This window comes from Hyla sarda, unplaced genomic scaffold (assembly GCF_029499605.1).
Source record: "Hyla sarda isolate aHylSar1 unplaced genomic scaffold, aHylSar1.hap1 scaffold_667, whole genome shotgun sequence".
NCBI classification, from domain to species: domain Eukaryota; kingdom Metazoa; phylum Chordata; class Amphibia; order Anura; family Hylidae; genus Hyla; species Hyla sarda.
In genome coordinates this window covers 30611-50654 of record NW_026610683.1, presented here as the reverse complement: position 1 = coordinate 50654, position 20044 = coordinate 30611, and the positions used below count along the sequence as shown (strand labels likewise).

The window sequence follows — 20044 nt, the reverse complement described above, 5'->3', positions numbered from 1 at the left end:
TCATCACCAGAGCCCTCCATTACTGTATAATGTTCCAGCAGTGTCACCTCTCATCACCAGAACCCTCCATTACTGTATAATGACCCAGCAGTGTCACCTCTCATCACCAGAGCCCTCCATTACTGTATAATGTTCCAGCAGTGTCACCTCTCATCACCAGACCCCTCCATTACTGTATAATAATCCAGCAGTGTCACCTCTCCAGTCATCACCAGACCCCTCCATTACTGTATAATGTCCCAGCAGTGTCACCTCTCCAGTCATCACCAGACCCCTCCATTACTGTATAATGTTCCAGCAGTGTCACCTCTCCAGTCATCACCAGACCCCTCCATTACTGTATAATGTCCGAGCAGTGTCACCTCTCTAGTCATCACCAGACCCCTCCATTACTGTATAATGTCCCAGCAGTGTCACCTCTCATCACCAGACCCCTCCATTACTGTATAATGTCCCAGCAGTGTCACCTCTCCAGTCATCAAACACCTCCATTACTATATAAATGTCCCAGCAGTGTCACCTCTCCAGTCATCACCAGACCCCTCCATTACTGTATAATGTCCCAGCAGTGTCACCTCTCTAATCATCACCAGACCCCTCCATTACTGTATAACGTCCAGCAGTGTCCCCTCTCCAGTCATCACCAGACCCCTCCATTACTGTATAATGATCCAGCAGTGTCACCTCTCCAGTCATCACCAGACCCCTCCATTACTGTATAATGTCCCAGCAGTGTCACCTCTCCAGTCATCACCAAACTCCTACATTACTATATAAATGTCCCAGCAGTGTCACCTCTCCAGTCATCACCAGACCCCTCCATTACTGTATAATGTTCCAGCAGTGTCACCTCTTCAATCATCACCAGACCCCTCCATTACTGTATAATGTTCCAGCAGTGTCACCTCTCCAGTCATCACCAGACCCCTCCATTACTGTATAATGTCCCAGCAGGGTCACCTCTCTAATCATCACCAGACCCCTCCATTACTGTATAATGTCCCAGCAGTGTCACCTCTTCAGTTATCACCAGACCCCTCCATTACTGTATAATGTCCCAGCAGTGTCACCTCTCATCACCAGACCCCTCCATTATTGTATAATGTCCCAGCAGTGTCACCTCTCATCACCAGACCCCTCCATTACTGTATAATGTCCCAGCAGTGTCACCTCTCATCACCAGACCCCTCCATTACTGTATAATGTCCCAGCAGTGTCACCTCTCATAACCAGACCCCTCCATTACTGTATAATGTCCAGCAGTGTCATCTCTCATCGCCAGACCCCTCCATTACTTTATAAAGTCCCAGCAGTGTCACCTCTCATCACCAGACCCCTCCATTACTGTATAATGTCCCAGCAGTGTCAACTCTCCAGTCATCACCAGACCCCTCCATTACTGTATAATGTCCCAGCAGTGTCACCTCTCCAGTCATCACCAGACCCCTCCATTACTGTATAATGTCCCAGCAGTGTCACCTCTCCAATCACCAGACCCCTCCATTACTGTATAATGTCCCAGCAGTGTCACCTCTCATCACCAGACCCCTCCATTACTGTATAATGTTCCAGCAGTGTCACCTCTCATCACCAGACCCCTCCATTACTGTATAATGTTCCAGCAGTGTCACCTCTCATCACCAGACCCCTCCATTACTGTATAATGTTCCAGCAGTGTCACCTCTCATCTCCAGACCCCTCCATTACTGTATAATTTCCCAGCAGTGTCACCTCTCCAGTCATCACCAGACCCCTTCATTACTGTATAATGTTCCAGCAGTGTCACCTCTCATCACCAGACCCCTACAATACTGTATAATGTTCCAGCAGTGTCACCTCTCATCACCAGACCCCTCCAATACTGTATAATGACCCAGCAGTGTCACCTCTCATCACCAGACCCCTCCATTACTGTATAATGTCCCAGCAGTGTCACCTCTCTAATCATCACCAGACTCCTCCATTACTGTATAATGTCCAAGCAGTGTCACCTCTCCAGTCATCACCAGACCCCTCCATTACTGTATAATGTCCCAGCAGTGTCACCTCTCCAGTCATCACCAGACCCCTCCATTACTGTATAATGTCCCAGCAGCGTCACCTCTCCAGTCATCACCAGACCCCTTCATTACTGTATAATGTCCCAGGAGTGTCACCTCTCCAGTCATCACCAGACCCCTCCATTACTGTATAATGTCCCAGCAGTGTCACCTCTCCAGTCATCACCAGACCCCTCCATTACTGTATAATGTCCCAGCAGTGTCACCTCTCCAGTCATCACCAGACCCCTCCATTACTGTATAATGTCCCAGCAGTGTCACCTTTCCAGTCATCACCAGACCCCTCCATTACTGTATAATGTCCCAGCAGGGTCACCTCTCTAATCATCACCAGACCCCTCCATTACTGTATAATGTCCCAGCAGTGTCACCTCTCCAGTCATCACCAGACCCCTCCATTACTGTATAATGTCCCAGCAGTGTCACCTCTCCAGTCATCACCAGACCCCTCCATTACTGTATAATGTCCCAGCAGTGTCACCTCTCCAGTCATCACCAGACCCCTCCATTACTGTATAATGTCCCAGCAGTGTCACCTTTCCAGTCATCACCAGACCCCTCCATTACTGTATAATGTCCCAGCAGTGTCACCTCTCATCACCAGACCCCTCCATTACTGTATAATGTCCAGCAGTGTCATCTCTCATCGCCAGACCCCTCCATTACTTTATAAAGTCCCAGCAGTGTCACCTCTCATCACCAGACCCCTCCATTACTGTATAATGTCCCAGCAGTGTCAACTCTCCAGTCATCACCAGACCCCTCCATTACTGTATAATGTCCAGCAGTGTCACCTCTCCAGTCATCACCAGACCCCTCCATTACTGTATAATGTCCCAGCAGTGTCACCTCTCCAGTCATCACCAGACCCCTCCATTACTGTATAATGTCCCAGCAGTGTCACCTCTCCAGTCATCACCAGACCCCTCCATTACTGTATAATGTCCCAGCAGTGTCACCTCTCCAGTCATCACCAGACCCCTCCATTACTGTATAATGTCCCAGCAGGGTCACCTCTCCAGTCATCACCAGACCCCTCCATTACTGTATAATGTCCCAGCAGTGTCACCTCTCCAGTCATCGCCAGACCCCTCCATTACTGTATAATGTCCAGCAGTGTCACCTCTCCAGTCATCACCAGACCCCTCCATTACTGTATAATGTCCCAGCAGTGTCACCTCTCCAGTCATCACCAGACCCCTCCATTACTGTATAATGTCCCAGCAGTGTCACCTCTCCAATCACCAGACCCCTCCATTACTGTATAATGTCCCAGCAGTGTCACCTCTCCAGTCATCACCAGACCCCTCCATTACTGTATAATGTCCAAGCAGTGTCACCTCTCATCACCAGACCCCTCCATTACTGTATAATGTTCCAGCAGTGTCACCTCTCATCACCAGACCCCTCCATTACTGTATAATGTTCCAGCAGTGTCACCTCTCATCACCAGACCCCTCCATTACTGTATAATGTTCCAGCAGTGTCACCTCTCATCTCCAGACCCCTCCATTACTGTATAATTTCCCAGCATTGTCACCTCTCCAGTCATCACCAGACCCCTTCATTACTGTATAATGTTCCAGCAGTGTCACCTCTCATCACCAGACCCCTACAATACTGTATAATGTTCCAGCAGTGTCACCTCTCATCACCAGACCCCTCCAATACTGTATAATAACCCAGCAGTGTCACCTCTCATCACCAGACCCCTCCATTACTGTATAATGTCCCAGCAGTGTCACCTCTCTAATCATCACCAGACTCCTCCATTACTGTATAATGTCCAAGCAGTGTCACCTCTCCAGTCATCACCAGACCCCTCCATTACAGTATAATGTCCCAGCAGTGTCACCTCTCTAATCATCACCAGACCCCTCCATTACTGTATAATGTCCCAGCAGTGTCACCTCTCCAGTCATCACCAGACCCCTCCATTACTGTATAATGTCCCAGCAGTGTCACCTCTCCAGTCATCATCAGACCCCTCCATTACTGTATAATGTCCCAGCAGTGTCACCTCTCCAGTCATCACCAGACCCCTCCATTACTGTATAATGTCCCAGCAGTGTCACCTCTCCAGTCATCACCAGACCCCTCCATTACTGTATAATGTCCCAGCAGTGTCACCTCTCCAGTCATCACCAGACCCCTCCATTACTGTATAATGTCCCAGCAGTGTCACCTTTCCAGTCATCACCAGACCCCTCCATTACTGTATAATGTCCCAGCAGGGTCACCTCTCTAATCATCACCAGACCCCTCCATTACTGTATAATGTCCCAGCAGGGTCACCTCTCCAGTCATCACCAGACCCCTCCATTACTGTATAATGTCCCAGCAGTGTCACCTTTCCAGTCATCACCAGACCCCTCCATTACTGTATAATGTCCCAGCAGTGTCACCTCTCCAGTCAGCAGCTCAGTGATCCTGTGGGTAAGTTCCAGGATCTTCTTCTCATGTATCAGTGAGAGAGGTGGAGGCTCTGGGATGGGGCCCTGGGCCCTGCTCTGTCCTCCTGACTCATGGAGATTGCTTCTGGGGGCCACACACTCCCCCCATGTCTTCTTCACTATGGTGTAATCCTGTGTATGGAGAGAGACAATGAGGGGACTGACCCCAGTATTCCTCCCCCACTACAAAGAGGAGATTGTGCCCCCTGTATAGAGCTCTAGGGGGAGATTCATCAAAACCAGTGTAGAGAAAGAGTCGTGCAGTTGCCCATAGCAACCAATCAGATTGCTTCTTTCATTTTTCACAAGTCCTCTGCAAAATGAAAGAAGCGATCTGGTTGGTTGCTATGGGCAACTCAGCAACTTTTCCTCTGAACTGGTTTTGATAAATCTCCCTCCTAGTGAGCACATCTGGAATACTGGGGTCAGTTCTGGAGACCTCAGCTACAAAGAGTAATCCAGAACATAGAGCGGCTCCAAAGATGGGGGCCAACAATGGTGGAAATGTAGACAGGGGGGGGGGGGGCAACAATGGTGGAAATGTAGATGGGGGACAACAATGTTGGAAATGTAGATGAGGGGCCAACAATGGTGGAAATGTAGATGGGGCCAAGAATGGTGGAAAAGTACATGGGGAAAACTATGGTGGAAATGTCGTTGGGGGACAACAATGGTGGAAATGTACATGGGGGGGGGCAACAATGGTGGCAATGTAGATGGGGGGGCAACAATGGTGGCAATGTAGATGGGGGGGCAACAATGGTGGAAATGTAGATGAGGGACAACAATGGTGGAAATGTGGATGGGGCCAACAATGGTGGAAATGACGATGGGGACAACAATGGTGGAAATGCAGATGGGGGGCCAACAATGCTGGAAATGTAGATGTGGGGCCAACAATGATGGAAATGTAGATGGGGGGGGCAACAATGGTGGAAATGTAGATGGGGACAACAATGGTGAAAATGTAGATGGGGGGCCAACAATGGTGGAAATGTAGATGGGGGGGCCAACAATGGTGGAAATGTAGATGGGGGGGCCAACAATGGTGGAAATGTAGATGGGGACAACAATGGTGGAAATGTAGATGGGGAAAACAATGGTGGAAATGAAGATGGGGACAACAATGGTGGAAATGCAGATGGAGGGACAACAATGGTGGAAACAGATGTGGAAGGACAAGAATGGTGGAAATGTAGATGGGGACATTAATGGTGGAAATGACGATGGGGGACAACAATGGTGGAAATGCAGATGGGGACAATGGTGGAAATGTAGATGGGGAAAACAATGGCGGAAATGAAGATGGAGACAATGGTGGAAATGTAGATGGGACAACAATGGTGGAAATGTAGATGGGACAACAATGGTGGAAATGTAGATGTGGGGGGACAACAATGGTGGAAATGTAGATGGGGGACAACATTGGTGGAAATGTAGATGGGGGGACAACAATGGTGGAAATGTAGATGGGGGGACAACAATGGTGGAAATGTAGATGGGGACAACAATGGTGGAAATGTAGATGGGGACAACAATGGTGGAAATGTAGATGGGGACAACAATGGTGGAAATGTAGATGGGGGGGCAACAATGGTGGAAATGTAGATGGGGACAACAATGGTGAAAATGTAGATGGGGACAACAATGGTGGAAATGTAGATGGAGGACAACAATGGTGGAAATGTAGATGGGAACAACAATGTTGTAAATGTAGATGGGGGGCCAACAATGGTGGAAATGTAGATGGGGGGGGCCAACAATGGTGGAAATGTAGATGGGGGGGCCAACAATGGTGGAAATGTAGATGGGGACAACAATGGTGGAAATGTAGATGGGGAAAACAATGGTGGAAATGAAGATGGGGACAACAACGGTGGAAATGCAGATGGAGGGACAACAATGGTGGAAACAGATGTGGAAGGACAAGAATGGTGGAAATGTAGATGGGGACATTAATGGTGGAAATGACGATGGGGGACAACAATGGTGGAAATGCAGATGGGGACAATGGTGGAAATGTAGATGGGGAAAACAATGGCGGAAATGAAGATGGAGACAATGGTGGAAATGTAGATGGGACAACAATGGTGGAAATGTAGATGTGGGGGGACAACAATGGTGGAAATGTAGATGGGGGACAACATTGGTGGAAATGTAGATGGGGGGACAACAATGGTGGAAATGTAGATGGGGGGACAACAATGGTGGAAATGTAGATGGGGACAACAATGGTGGAAATGTAGATGGGGACAACAATGGTGGAAATGTAGATGGGGACAACAATGGTGGAAATGTAGATGGGGGACAACAATGGTGGAAATGTAGATGGGGGACAACAATGGTGGAAATGTAGATGGGGACAACAATGGTGGAAATGTAGATGGGGGACAACAATGGTGGAAATGTAGATGGGGGACAACAATGGTGGAAATGTAGATGGGGGGGACAATGGTGGACATGTTGATGGGGACAATGGTGGACATGTAGATGGGGGGGACAACAATGGTGGAAATGTAGATGGGGACAACAATGGTGGAAATGTAGATGGGGAAAACAATGGTGGAAATGAAGATGGGGACAACAATGGTGGAAATGCAGATGGAGGGACAACAATGGTGGAAACAGATGTGGAAGGACAAGAATGGTGGAAATGTAGATGGGGACATTAATGGTGGAAATGACGATGGGGGACAACAATGGTGGAAATGCAGATGGGGACAATGGTGGAAATCTAGATGGGGAAAACAATGGCGGAAATGAAGATGGAGACAATGGTGGAAATGTAGATGGGACAACAATGGTGGAAATGTAGATGGAACAACAATGGTGGAAATGTAGATGTGGGGGGACAACAATGGTGGAAATGTAGATGGGGGACAACATTGGTGGAAATGTAGATGGGGGGACAACAATGGTGGAAATGTAGATGGGGGGACAACAATGGTGGAAATGTAGATGGGGACAACAATGGTGGAAATGTAGATGGGGACAACAATGGTGGAAATGTAGATGGGGACAACAATGGTGGAAATGTAGATGGGGGGGCAACAATGGTGGAAATGTAGATGGGGACAACAATGGTGAAAATGTAGATGGGGACAACAATGGTGGAAATGTAGATGGAGGACAACAATGGTGGAAATGTAGATGGGAACAACAATGTTGTAAATGTAGATGGGGGGCCAACAATGGTGGAAATGTAGATGGGGGGGCCAACAATGGTGGAAATGTAGATGGGGGGGCCAACAATGGTGGAAATGTAGATGGGGACAACAATGGTGGAAATGTAGATGGGGAAAACAATGGTGGAAATGAAGATGGGGACAACAATGGTGGAAATGCAGATGGAGGGACAACAATGGTGGAAACAGATGTGGAAGGACAAGAATGGTGGAAATGTAGATGGGGACATTAATGGTGGAAATGACGATGGGGGACAACAATGGTGGAAATGCAGATGGGGACAATGGTGGAAATGTAGATGGGGAAAACAATGGCGGAAATGAAGATGGAGACAATGGTGGAAATGTAGATGGGACAACAATGGTGGAAATGTAGATGTGGGGGGACAACAATGGTGGAAATGTAGATGGGGGACAACATTGGTGGAAATGTAGATGGGGGGACAACAATGGTGGAAATGTAGATGGGGGGACAACAATGGTGGAAATGTAGATGGGGACAACAATGGTGGAAATGTAGATGGGGACAACAATGGTGGAAATGTAGATGGGGACAACAATGGTGGAAATGTAGATGGGGGACAACAATGGTGGAAATGTAGATGGGGGACAACAATGGTGGAAATGTAGATGGGGGACAACAATGGTGGAAATGTAGATGGGGGACAACAATGGTGGAAATGTAGATGGGGGACAACAATGGTGGAAATGTAGATGGGGGGGGGACAATGGTGGACATGTTGATGGGGACAATGGTGGACATGTAGATGGGGGGGACAACAATGGTGGAAATGTAGATGGGGACAACAATGGTGGAAATGTAGATGGGGACAATGGTGGACATGTAGATGGGGGGACAACAATGGTGGAAATGTAGATGGGGGGACAACAATGGTGGAAATGTAGATGGGGGACAACAATGGTGGAAATGTAGATGGGGACAACAATGGTGGAAATGTAGATGGGGACAATAATGGTGGAAATGTAGATGGGGACAATGGTGGACATGTAGATTGGGGACAACAATGGTGGAAATGTAGATGGGGACAATTGTGGAAATGTAGATGGGTCACCTCACCTCTCCAGTCAGCAGGTGGAGGATCTCCAAGGTGAAGTGTAATATTCTCTTAGTTATCTCATTCCTGTCCTTCTCCATCCTTGGGGGTCATTCAGAGGAAGAGGAGACAAGTGGATCAGCTGGAGGGGAAGATGAGACAACTGGGTCAGCTGGAGGAGAAGAGGAGACAACTGGGTCAGCTGGAGGAGAAGAGGAGACAACTGGGTCAGCTAGAGAAGAAGAGGAGACAACGGTCAGCTAGAGGTGAGAACTGGGTCAGCTTGAGGGGGAACAGGAGATAACGATCAGCTGGAGGGTAAGAGGAGACAAATGGATCAACTGGAGGGGGAAGAGGAGACAACTGAATCAGCTGGAGGGGAAGAGGAGACAAATGGATTAGTTGGAGGGGGAAGTACAGTACAGTGAGGGTCTGGCGTCCCCCATTTTACAGTGCGGGTCTGGGGTTCCCTTTATATCATGCAGGTCTGGGGTTCACCCGTTTTACTGTGCGGGTCTGGGGTTCCCCCTTTTTATAGTGCGGGTCTGGGGTACCCTTTTTTACTGTGCGAGTCTGGAGTCCCCCGTTTTCCTGTGCGGGTCACATATTTAGGTTTGTATTACACTTAACCCCCTAATGACGCCGCCTATTTTTGTTTCTTCCTCTCAGTAGCGGTAACTCTTTATCTTTCCATCCTCAGGATGACTTGTTTTTTGCGGGACCAATTGTACTTTTTATTGATTCTTTTCATTTTTCCATAAAATATCTTGTACTAATTTGGTGTAGATTGGACTTGCTGAGTGATTTTTATTCAATTTTTCTCTGTAATGTCATGTGACCAAAAAAAAAAAACACACAATTGCAGAATTTTGATTTACTTTTCTTTCGTTTGCGCCATTCACCATGTGGGATCAATCACTTGATGTTTTATTTACTTAGATAAATGGGAAAAATGGTGAAGATTTGACTTATTTCTTACTCTTACACTTTTTTTTTTATCCCCCTAAGGGTCTTTTATGAGCAGCGGGAGCGGCGGAGATCTACCCATACACCTCTGATGGCTCCATCAAGGCCGCGTCCGTCATTACGAGGAATCACATTGGACAAGCGATCTGATCCTTCAGTATCAGGTTATATAGAACAGATCCACACAGAATTTTGCGCAGTATTTCCCCCTTTTAAACCCTTCTTGGATGGCAGATTTGAGGTACTTCCTGTGCTGACCTCCTGACGCACATCAGTCACCATTTTAATCGTGTACAGAAAAAAACTCCCAAAACATTTGATTAACAAATTAGAAGTAAAATTAACATAATTGACGTAAACCAATCAGTATAGTTAAAAAACACAACAACACTAGAAACGTTCCCGGGATGGACCCCATCGGTCGGACTCCACCAATCCTGTGGATAACCTGCTTCGGTAAGAAGACCCCTTTAAGGATGTCACTGTAATAACGCTGAATAAATGTATCCATATGATATGGATCAATAAATTATATGAAAACCTTATGGCGCATTAAAATCTACAACACATTCTGCAAAAAACGCCCCATAAAAATACCCAAACTGGAAACAAGCAATGTCAAATCCCTTTCATTTTGGCCTTAGGAGTCCAGTGGGCAGGGCTTACTAAGTGATTGACAGCTGTCACTACACACCTCGCTCGTACAGGGAAGGTAGCAAAGTATTGACTAGAACAGAAGTTGCGAAGCTGGGGGTTTACACCAGCCCTCCCGGTGTTACACAGCAGCCCTCCCGGGGTACATAGCAGTCCTGGAGCACCAAAACAGGGCAGTATTGGGGCCACAAACTATATGGGAGCTGTGTGGGGGGTCTACAACAATGTGAGGGCACAGAGGAGGCCTAAAACAATATGGAACAACAGAGGGGGCCTTCAACTATATGGGGTATTTTTACTATTATAGGGGGACTGTACAGTATTTGGTATCGCTGTGTGCGCAAATGTTCAAAACATCAAAATATAATATTAATGATCGTGTACAGTGAAAGCTGTAAACATAGAAAAAAATATTGCTTCTTTTTGGTCACATCATATTCCAAAAAAAGATAATAAAAAGTGATTCATAAGTCACATATATGCACAAAAGTGGTACCAAAAAAACTACAGATCACAGAACGAAAAATATCCTCATACAACCGCGTATACGGAAAAATTAGAAAGTTATAGGTGGTCACAAAAGGGCAACCTTAAACATACTTATATTGTAAAAAAAAGAGATAGTTTGCGTCTTAATAAAAGAGGCACAATAATGGAAAAGCTGTAACCATGGCGATCATTATAATCGTAGCGACCACAGAATAAACATAATAGGACAGTTCTACCATAAAGTGTTCAACATGAAAACAAAAGTAGCAAAATTGTGATTTCACTACACAAATATTTTTTTTGGTTTTGTCGTAGATTTTATGGTAAAATAAGCAATGTCATTACAAAGTACAATTGGTCGCACACAAAACAACAACGTCAATGTCATTAATGACAACAATGACCACAACTTCAATGACAACAACGACAACAATGACCACAACGTCAACGACAACAATGACAACAACAACGCCAATAACGACAATGACAACAACGTCAATGGCAACAATGACAACGACAATAACAACGACCACACCGTCAATGACAATGACCACAACAATGTCAATGACAACTATGACAATGACAACACCAAGCCTCATATGGTTTCGGGGAATAGAGTAATGTCTATGAAGATAAGGAGGAAAAACAAAAAAGAAAATTTCCTGTGTCCTCATGGCCAAAATGGGCCTTTAGGGGTTAATATAATGTACAGGGATCACATTAATCCTGAGGACTCTCCCTATAGATGAAGGATCTGATGACCCTCCTGAGGACTCTCCCTATAGATGGAGGATCTGATGACCATCCTGAGGACTCTCCCTATAGATGAAGGATCTAATGACCATCCTGAGGACTCTCCCTATAGATGGAGGATCTGATGACCATCCTGAGGACTCTCCTATAGATGGAGGATCTGATGACCCTCCTGAGGACTCTCCCTATAGATGGAGGATCTGATGACCATCCTGAGGACTCTCCCTATAGATTGAGGATCTAATGACCATCCTGAGGACTCTCCCTATAGATGGAGGATCTGATGACCATCCTGAGGACTCTCATATAGATGGAGGATCTGATGACCCTCCTGAGGACTCTCCCTATAGATGGAGGATCTGATGACCATCCTGAGGACTCTCCCTATAGATGGAGGATCTGATGACCCTCCTGAGGACTCTCCTATAAATGGAGGATCTGATGACCCTCCTGAGGACTCTCCCTATAGATGGAGGATCTGATGACCCTCCTGAGGACTCTCCCTATAGATGGAGGATCTGATGACCCTCCTGAGGACTCTCCTATAGATGGAGGATCTGATGACCCTCCTGAGGACTCTCCCTATAGATGGAGGATCTGATGACCCTCCTGAGGACTCTCCCTATAGATGGAGGATCTGATGACCCTCCTGAGGGCTCTCCCTATAGATGGAGGATCTGATGACCATCCTGAGGACTCTCCTATAGATGGAGGATCTGATGACCATCCTGAGCGCTCTCCCTATAGATGGAGGATCTGATGACCCTCCTGAGGACTCTCCCTATAAATGGAGGATCTGATGACCCTCCTGAGGACTCTCCCTATAGATGGAGGATCTGATGACCCTCCTGAGGACTCTCCCTATAGATGGAGGATCTGATGACCATCCTAAGGACTCTCCCTATAGATGGAGGATCTAATGACCATCCTGAGGACTCTCCCTATAGATGGAGGATCTGATGACCCTCCTGAGGACTCTCCTATAGATGGAGGATCTGATGACCCTCCTGAGGACTCTCCCTATAGATGGAGGATCTGATGACCCTCCTGAGGACTCTCCTATAGATGGAGGATCTGATGACCCTCCTGAGGACTCTCCCTATAGATGGAGGATCTGATGACCATCCTGAGGGCTCTCCTATAGATGGAGGATCTGATGACCCTCCTGAGGACTCTCCTATAGATGGAGGATCTGATGACCATCCTGAGGACTCTCCTATAGATGGAGGATCTGATGACCCTCCTGAGGACTCTCCTATAGATGGAGGATCTGATGACCATCCTGAGGGCTCTCCCTATAGATGGAGGATCTGATGACCATCCTGAGGACTCTCCCTATAGATGGAGGATCTGATGACCCTCCTGAGGACTCTCCCTATAGATGGAGGATCTGATGACCCTCCTGAGGACTCTCCTATAGATGGAGGATCTGATGACCATCCTGAGGACTCTCCTATAGATGGAGGATCTGATGACCCTCCTGAGGACTCTCCTATAGATGGAGGATCTGATGACCCTCCTGAGGACTCTCCTATAGATGGAGGATCTGATGACCATCCTGAGGACTCACCCTATAGATGGAGGATCTGATGACCATCCTGTGGACTCTCCTATAGATGGAGGATCTGATGACCATCCTGAGGACTCTCCTATAGATGGAGGATCTGAGGACCATCCTGAGGACTCTCCCTATAGATGGAGGATCTAATGACCATCCTGAGGACTCTCCCTATAGATGGAGGATCTGATGACCCTCCTGAGGACTCTCCCTATAGATGGAGGATCTGATGACCATCCTGAGGACTCTCCCTATAGATTGAGGATCTAATGACCATCCTGAGGACTCTCCCTATAGATGGAGGATCTGATGACCATCCTGAGGACTCTCATATAGATGGAGGATCTGATGACCCTCCTGAGGACTCTCCCTATAGATGGAGGATCTGATGACCATCCTGAGGACTCTCCCTATAGATGGAGGCTCTGATGACCCTCCTGAGGACTCTCCTATAAATGGAGGATCTGATGACCCTCCTGAGGACTCTCCCTATAGATGGAGGATCTGATGACCCTCCTGAGGACTCTCCCTATAGATGGAGGATCTGATGACCCTCCTGAGGACTCTCCTATAGATGGAGGATCTGATGACCCTCCTGAGGACTCTCCCTATAGATGGAGGATCTGATGACCCTCCTGAGGACTCTCCCTATAGATGGAGGATCTGATGACCCTCCTGAGGGCTCTCCCTATAGATGGAGGATCTGATGACCATCCTGAGGACTCTCCTATAGATGGAGGATCTGATGACCATCCTGAGCGCTCTCCCTATAGATGGAGGATCTGATGACCCTCCTGAGGACTCTCCCTATAAATGGAGGATCTGATGACCCTCCTGAGGACTCTCCCTATAGATGGAGGATCTGATGACCCTCCTGAGGACTCTCCCTATAGATGGAGGATCTGATGACCATCCTAAGGACTCTCCCTATAGATGGAGGATCTAATGACCATCCTGAGGACTCTCCCTATAGATGGAGGATCTGATGACCCTCCTGAGGACTCTCCTATAGATGGAGGATCTGATGACCCTCCTGAGGACTCTCCCTATAGATGGAGGATCTGATGACCCTCCTGAGGACTCTCCTATAGATGGAGGATCTGATGACCCTCCTGAGGACTCTCCCTATAGATGGAGGATCTGATGACCATCCTGAGGGCTCTCCTATAGATGGAGGATCTGATGACCCTCCTGAGGACTCTCCTATAGATGGAGGATCTGATGACCATCCTGAGGACTCTCCTATAGATGGAGGATCTGATGACCCTCCTGAGGACTCTCCTATAGATGGAGGATCTGATGACCATCCTGAGGGCTCTCCCTATAGATGGAGGATCTGATGACCATCCTGAGGACTCTCCCTATAGATGGAGGATCTGATGACCCTCCTGAGGACTCTCCCTATAGATGGAGGATCTGATGACCCTCCTGAGGACTCTCCTATAGATGGAGGATCTGATGACCATCCTGAGGACTCTCCTATAGATGGAGGATCTGATGACCCTCCTGAGGACTCTCCTATAGATGGAGGATCTGATGACCCTCCTGAGGACTCTCCTATAGATGGAGGATCTGATGACCATCCTGAGGACTCACCCTATAGATGGAGGATCTGATGACCATCCTGTGGACTCTCCTATAGATGGAGGATCTGATGACCATCCTGAGGACTCTCCTATAGATGGAGGATCTGATGACCATCCTGAGGACTCTCCTATAGATGGAGGATCTGATGACCCTCCTGAGGACTCTCCCTATAGATGGAGGATCTGATGACCATCCTGAGGACTCTCCTATAGATGGAGGATCTGATGACCATCCTGAGCGCTCTCCCTATAGATGGAGGATCTGATGACCCTCCTGAGGACTCTCCCTATAAATGGAGGATCTGATGACCCTCCTGAGGACTCTCCCTATAGATGGAGGATCTGATGACCCTCCTGAGGACTCTCCCTATAGATGGAGGATCTGATGACCATCCTGAGGACTCTCCCTATAGATGGAGGATCTAATGACCATCCTGAGGACTCTCCCTATAGATGGAGGATCTGATGACCCTCCTGAGGACTCTCCTATAGATGGAGGATCTGATGACCCTCCTGAGGACTCTCCCTATAGATGGAGGATCTGATGACCCTCCTGAGGACTCTCCCTATAGATGGAGGATCTGATGACCATCCTGAGGGCTCTCCTATAGATGGAGGATCTGATGACCATCCTGAGGACTCACCCTATAGATGGAGGATCTGATGACCATCCTGAGGACTCTCCTATAGATGGAGGATCTGATGACCATCCTGAGGACTCTCCCTATAGATGGAGGATCTGATGACCATCCTGAGGACTCTCCTATAGATGGAGGATCTGAGGACCATCCTGAGGACTCTCCCTATAGATGGAGGATCTAATGACCATCCTGAGGACTCTCCCTATAGATGGAGGATCTGATGACCCTCCTGAGGACTCTCCTATAGATGGAGGATCTGATGACCATCCTGAGGACTCTCCCTATAGATGGAGGATCTGATGACCCTCCTGAGGGCTCTCCTATAGATGGAGGATCTGATGACCATCCTGAGGACTCACCCTATAGATGGAGGATCTGATGACCCTCCTGAGGACTCTCCTATAGATGGAGGATCTGATGACCCTCCTGAGGACTCTCCCTATAGATGGAGGATCTGATGACCATCCTGAGGGCTCTCCTATAGATGGAGGATCTGATGACCATCCTGAGGACTCACCCTATAGATGGAGGATCTGATGACCATCCTGAGGACTCTCCTATAGATGGAGGATCTGAGGACCATCCTGAGGACTCTCCCTATAGATGGAGGATCTGATGACCATCCTGAGGACTCTCCCTATAGATGGAGGATCTGATGACCATTCTGAGGACTCTCCCTATAGATGGAGGATCTGATGACCATTCTGAGCGCTCTCACTATAGATGGAGGATCTGATGACCCTCCTGAGGGTTCACCCTATAGATGGAGGATCTGATGACCATCCTGAGGACTCTCCTATAGATGGAGGATCTGATGACCCTCCTGAGGACTCTCCCTATAGATGGAGGATCTGATGACCCTCCTGAGGACTCTCCTATAGATGGAGGATCTGATGACCCTCCTGAGGACTCTCCCTATAGATGGAGGATCTGATGACCATCCTGAGGGCTCTCCTATAGATGGAGGATCTGATGACCATCCTGAGGACTCTCCTATAGATGGAGGATCTGATGAACATCCTGATGACTGTCCCTATAGATGGAGGATCTGATGACCCTCCTGAGGACTCTCCCTATAGATGGAGGATCTGATGACCCTCCTGAGGACTCTCCCTATAGATGGAGGATCTGATGACCATCCTGAGGACTGTCCCTATAGATGGAGGATCTGATGACCATCCTGAGGACTCTCCTATAGATGGAGGATCTGATGACCATCCTGAGGACTCTCCTATAGATGGAGGATCTGATGACCATCCTGATGACTCTCCTATAGATGGAGGATCTGATAACCATCCTGAGGACTCTCCCTATAGATGGAGGATCATATATTCTCAGCATATAGCACACTACAGACTATACACTATGTATATATATATATATATCCTCAGTATATAGAACACTACAGACTATACACTATCTGATGACCCTCCTGAGGGCTCACCCTATAGATGGAGGATCTGATGACCCTCCTGAGGACTCTCCCTATAGATGGAGGATCTGATGACCCTCCTGAGGACTCTCCCTATAGATGGAGGATCTGATGACCCTCCTGAGGACTCTCCCTAAAGATGGAGGATCTGATGACCATCCTGAGGACTCTCCTATAGATGGAGGATCTGATGACCATCCTGAGGACTCTCCTATAGATGGAGGATCTGAGGACCATCCTGAGGACTCTCCTATAGATGGAGGATCTGATGACTATCCTGAGGACTCTCCTATAGATGGAGGATCTGATGACCCTCCTGAGGACTCTCCCTATAGATGGAGGATCTGAGGACCATCCTGAGGACTCTCCTATAGATGGAGGATCTGATGACCCTCCTGAGGACTCTCCCTATAGATGGAGGACCTGATGACCCTCCTGAGGACTCTCATATAGATGGAGGATCTGATGACCATCCTGAGGACTCTCCCTATAGATGGAGGATCTGATGACCCTCCTGAGGACTCTCCCTATAGATGGAGGATCTGAGGACCATCCTGAGGGCTCACCCTATAGATGGAGGATCTGATGACCATCCTTAGGACTCTCCTATAGATGGAGGACCTGATGACCATCCTGAGGACTCTCCTATAGATGGAGGATCTGATGACCATCCTGAGGACTCTCCTATAGATGGAGGATCTGAGGACTCCTGAGGACTCTCCCTATAGATGGAGGATCTGATGACCCTCCTGAGGACTCTCCTATAGATGGAGGATCTGATGACCCTCCTGAGGACTCTCCCTATAGATGGAGGATCTGATGACCATCCTGAGGGCTCTCCTATAGATGGAGGATCTGATGACCCTCCTGAGGACTCTCCTATAGATGGAGGATCTGATGACCATCCTGAGGACTCTCCTATAGATGGAGGATCTGATGACCCTCCTGAGGACTCTCCTATAGATGGAGGATCTGATGACCATCCTGAGGGCTCTCCCTATAGATGGAGGATCTGATGACCCTCCTGAGGACTCTCCCTATAGATGGAGGATCTGATGACCCTCCTGAGGACTCTCCCTATAGATGGAGGATCTAATGACCCTCCTGAGGACTCTCCTATAGATGGAGGATCTGATGACCATCCTGAGGACTCTCCTATAGATGGAGGATCTGATGACCCTCCTGAGGACTCTCCTATAGATGGAGGATCTGATGACCCTCCTGAGGACTCTCCTATAGATGGAGGATCTGATGACCATCCTGAGGACTCACCCTATAGATGGAGGATCTGATGACCATCCTGTGGACTCTCCTATAGATGGAGGATCTGATGACCATCCTGAGGACTCTCCTATAGATGGAGGATCTGATGACCATCCTGAGGACTCTCCTATAGATGGAGGATCTGATGACCCTCCTGAGGACTCTCCCTATAGATGGAGGATCTGATGACCATCCTGAGGACTCTCCTATAGATGGAGGATCTGATGACCATCCTGAGCGCTCTCCCTATAGATGGAGGATCTGATGACCCTCCTGAGGACTCTCCCTATAAATGGAGGATCTGATGACCCTCCTGAGGACTCTCCCTATAGATGGAGGATCTGATGACCCTCCTGAGGACTCTCCCTATAGATGGAGGATCTGATGACCATCCTGAGGACTCTCCCTATAGATGGAGGATCTAATGACCATCCTGAGGACTCTCCCTATAGATGGAGGATCTGATGACCCTCCTGAGGACTCTCCTATAGATGGAGGATCTGATGACCCTCCTGAGGACTCTCCCTATAGATGGAGGATCTGATGACCCTCCTGAGGACTCTCCCTATAGATGGAGGATCTGATGACCATCCTGAGGGCTCTCCTATAGATGGAGGATCTGATGACCATCCTGAGGACTCACCCTATAGATGGAGGATCTGATGACCATCCTGAGGACTCTCCTATAGATGGAGGATCTGATGACCATCCTGAGGACTCTCCCTATAGATGGAGGATCTGATGACCATCCTGAGGACTCTCCTATAGATGGAGGATCTGAGGACCATCCTGAGGACTCTCCCTATAGATGGAGGATCTAATGACCATCCTGAGGACTCTCCCTATAGATGGAGGATCTGATGACCCTCCTGAGGACTCTCCTATAGATGGAGGATCTGATGACCATCCTGAGGACTCTCCCTATAGATGGAGGATCTGATGACCCTCCTGAGGGCTCTCCTATAGATGGAGGATCTGATGACCATCCTGAGGACTCACCCTATAGATGGAGGATCTGATGACCCTCCTGAGGACTCTCCTATAGATGGAGGATCTGATGACCCTCCTGAGGACTCTCCCTATAGATGGAGGATCTGATGACCATCCTGAGGGCTCTCCTATAGATGGAGGATCTGATGACCATCCTGAGGACTCACCCTATAGATGGAGGATCTGATGACCATCCTGAGGACTCTCCTATAGATGGAGGATCTGAGGACCATCCTGAGGACTCTCCCTATAGATGGAGGATCTGATGACCATCCTGAGGACTCTCCCTATAGATGGAGGATCTGATGACCCTCCTGAGGACTCTCCTATAGATGGAGGATCTGATGACCCTCCTGAGGACTCTCCCTATAGATGGAGGATCTGATGACCATTCTGAGCGCTCTCACTATAGATGGAGGATCTGATGACCCTCCTGAGGGTTCACCCTATAGATGGAGGATCTGATGACCATCCTGAGGACTCTCCTATAGATGGAGGATCTGATGACCCTCCTGAGGACTCTCCCTATAGATGGAGGATCTGATGACCCTCCTGAGGACTCTCCTATAGATGGAGGATCTGATGACCCTCCTGAGGACTCTCCCTATAGATGGAGGATCTGATGACCATCCTGAGGGCTCTCCTATAGATGGAGGATCTGATGACCATCCTGAGGACTCTCCTATAGATGGAGGATCTGATGAACATCCTGATGACTGTCCCTATAGATGGAGGATCTGATGACCCTCCTGAGGACTCTCCCTATAGATGGAGGATCTGATGACCCTCCTGAGGACTCTCCCTATAGATGGAGGATCTGATGACCATCCTGAGGACTGTCCCTATAGATGGAGGATCTGATGACCATCCTGAGGACTCTCCTATAGATGGAGGATCTGATGACCATCCTGAGGACTCTCCTATACATGGAGGATCTGATGACCATCCTGATGACTCTC

General features: G+C 48.1%; 1 protein-coding gene across 2 annotated transcripts in view; it reads right to left on the bottom strand.

Moving 5' to 3' along the window:
• Positions 1–17534, bottom strand: part of LOC130343135 (oocyte zinc finger protein XlCOF7.1-like) — a 39785-nt gene extending 22251 nt beyond the window's left edge. Inside the window, exons 1-4 of one of the 2 annotated variants that reach the window (XM_056554317.1) lie at positions 17454–17534; positions 15404–15419; positions 8777–8895; positions 4466–4645 (exon numbers count right to left, since the gene is read on the bottom strand). In XM_056554317.1, coding sequence (XP_056410292.1) covers positions 4466–4645; positions 8777–8854 — 258 coding nt within the window. In that variant the 5' untranslated portion in view covers positions 8855–8895; positions 15404–15419; positions 17454–17534. Of the gene's footprint in view, positions 1–4465; positions 4646–8776; positions 10291–15403; positions 15420–17453 lie in introns of those variants that run through there. The other variant, XM_056554316.1, reaches the window with a different exon arrangement.
• Positions 17535–20044: the final 2510 nt, after the last annotated feature.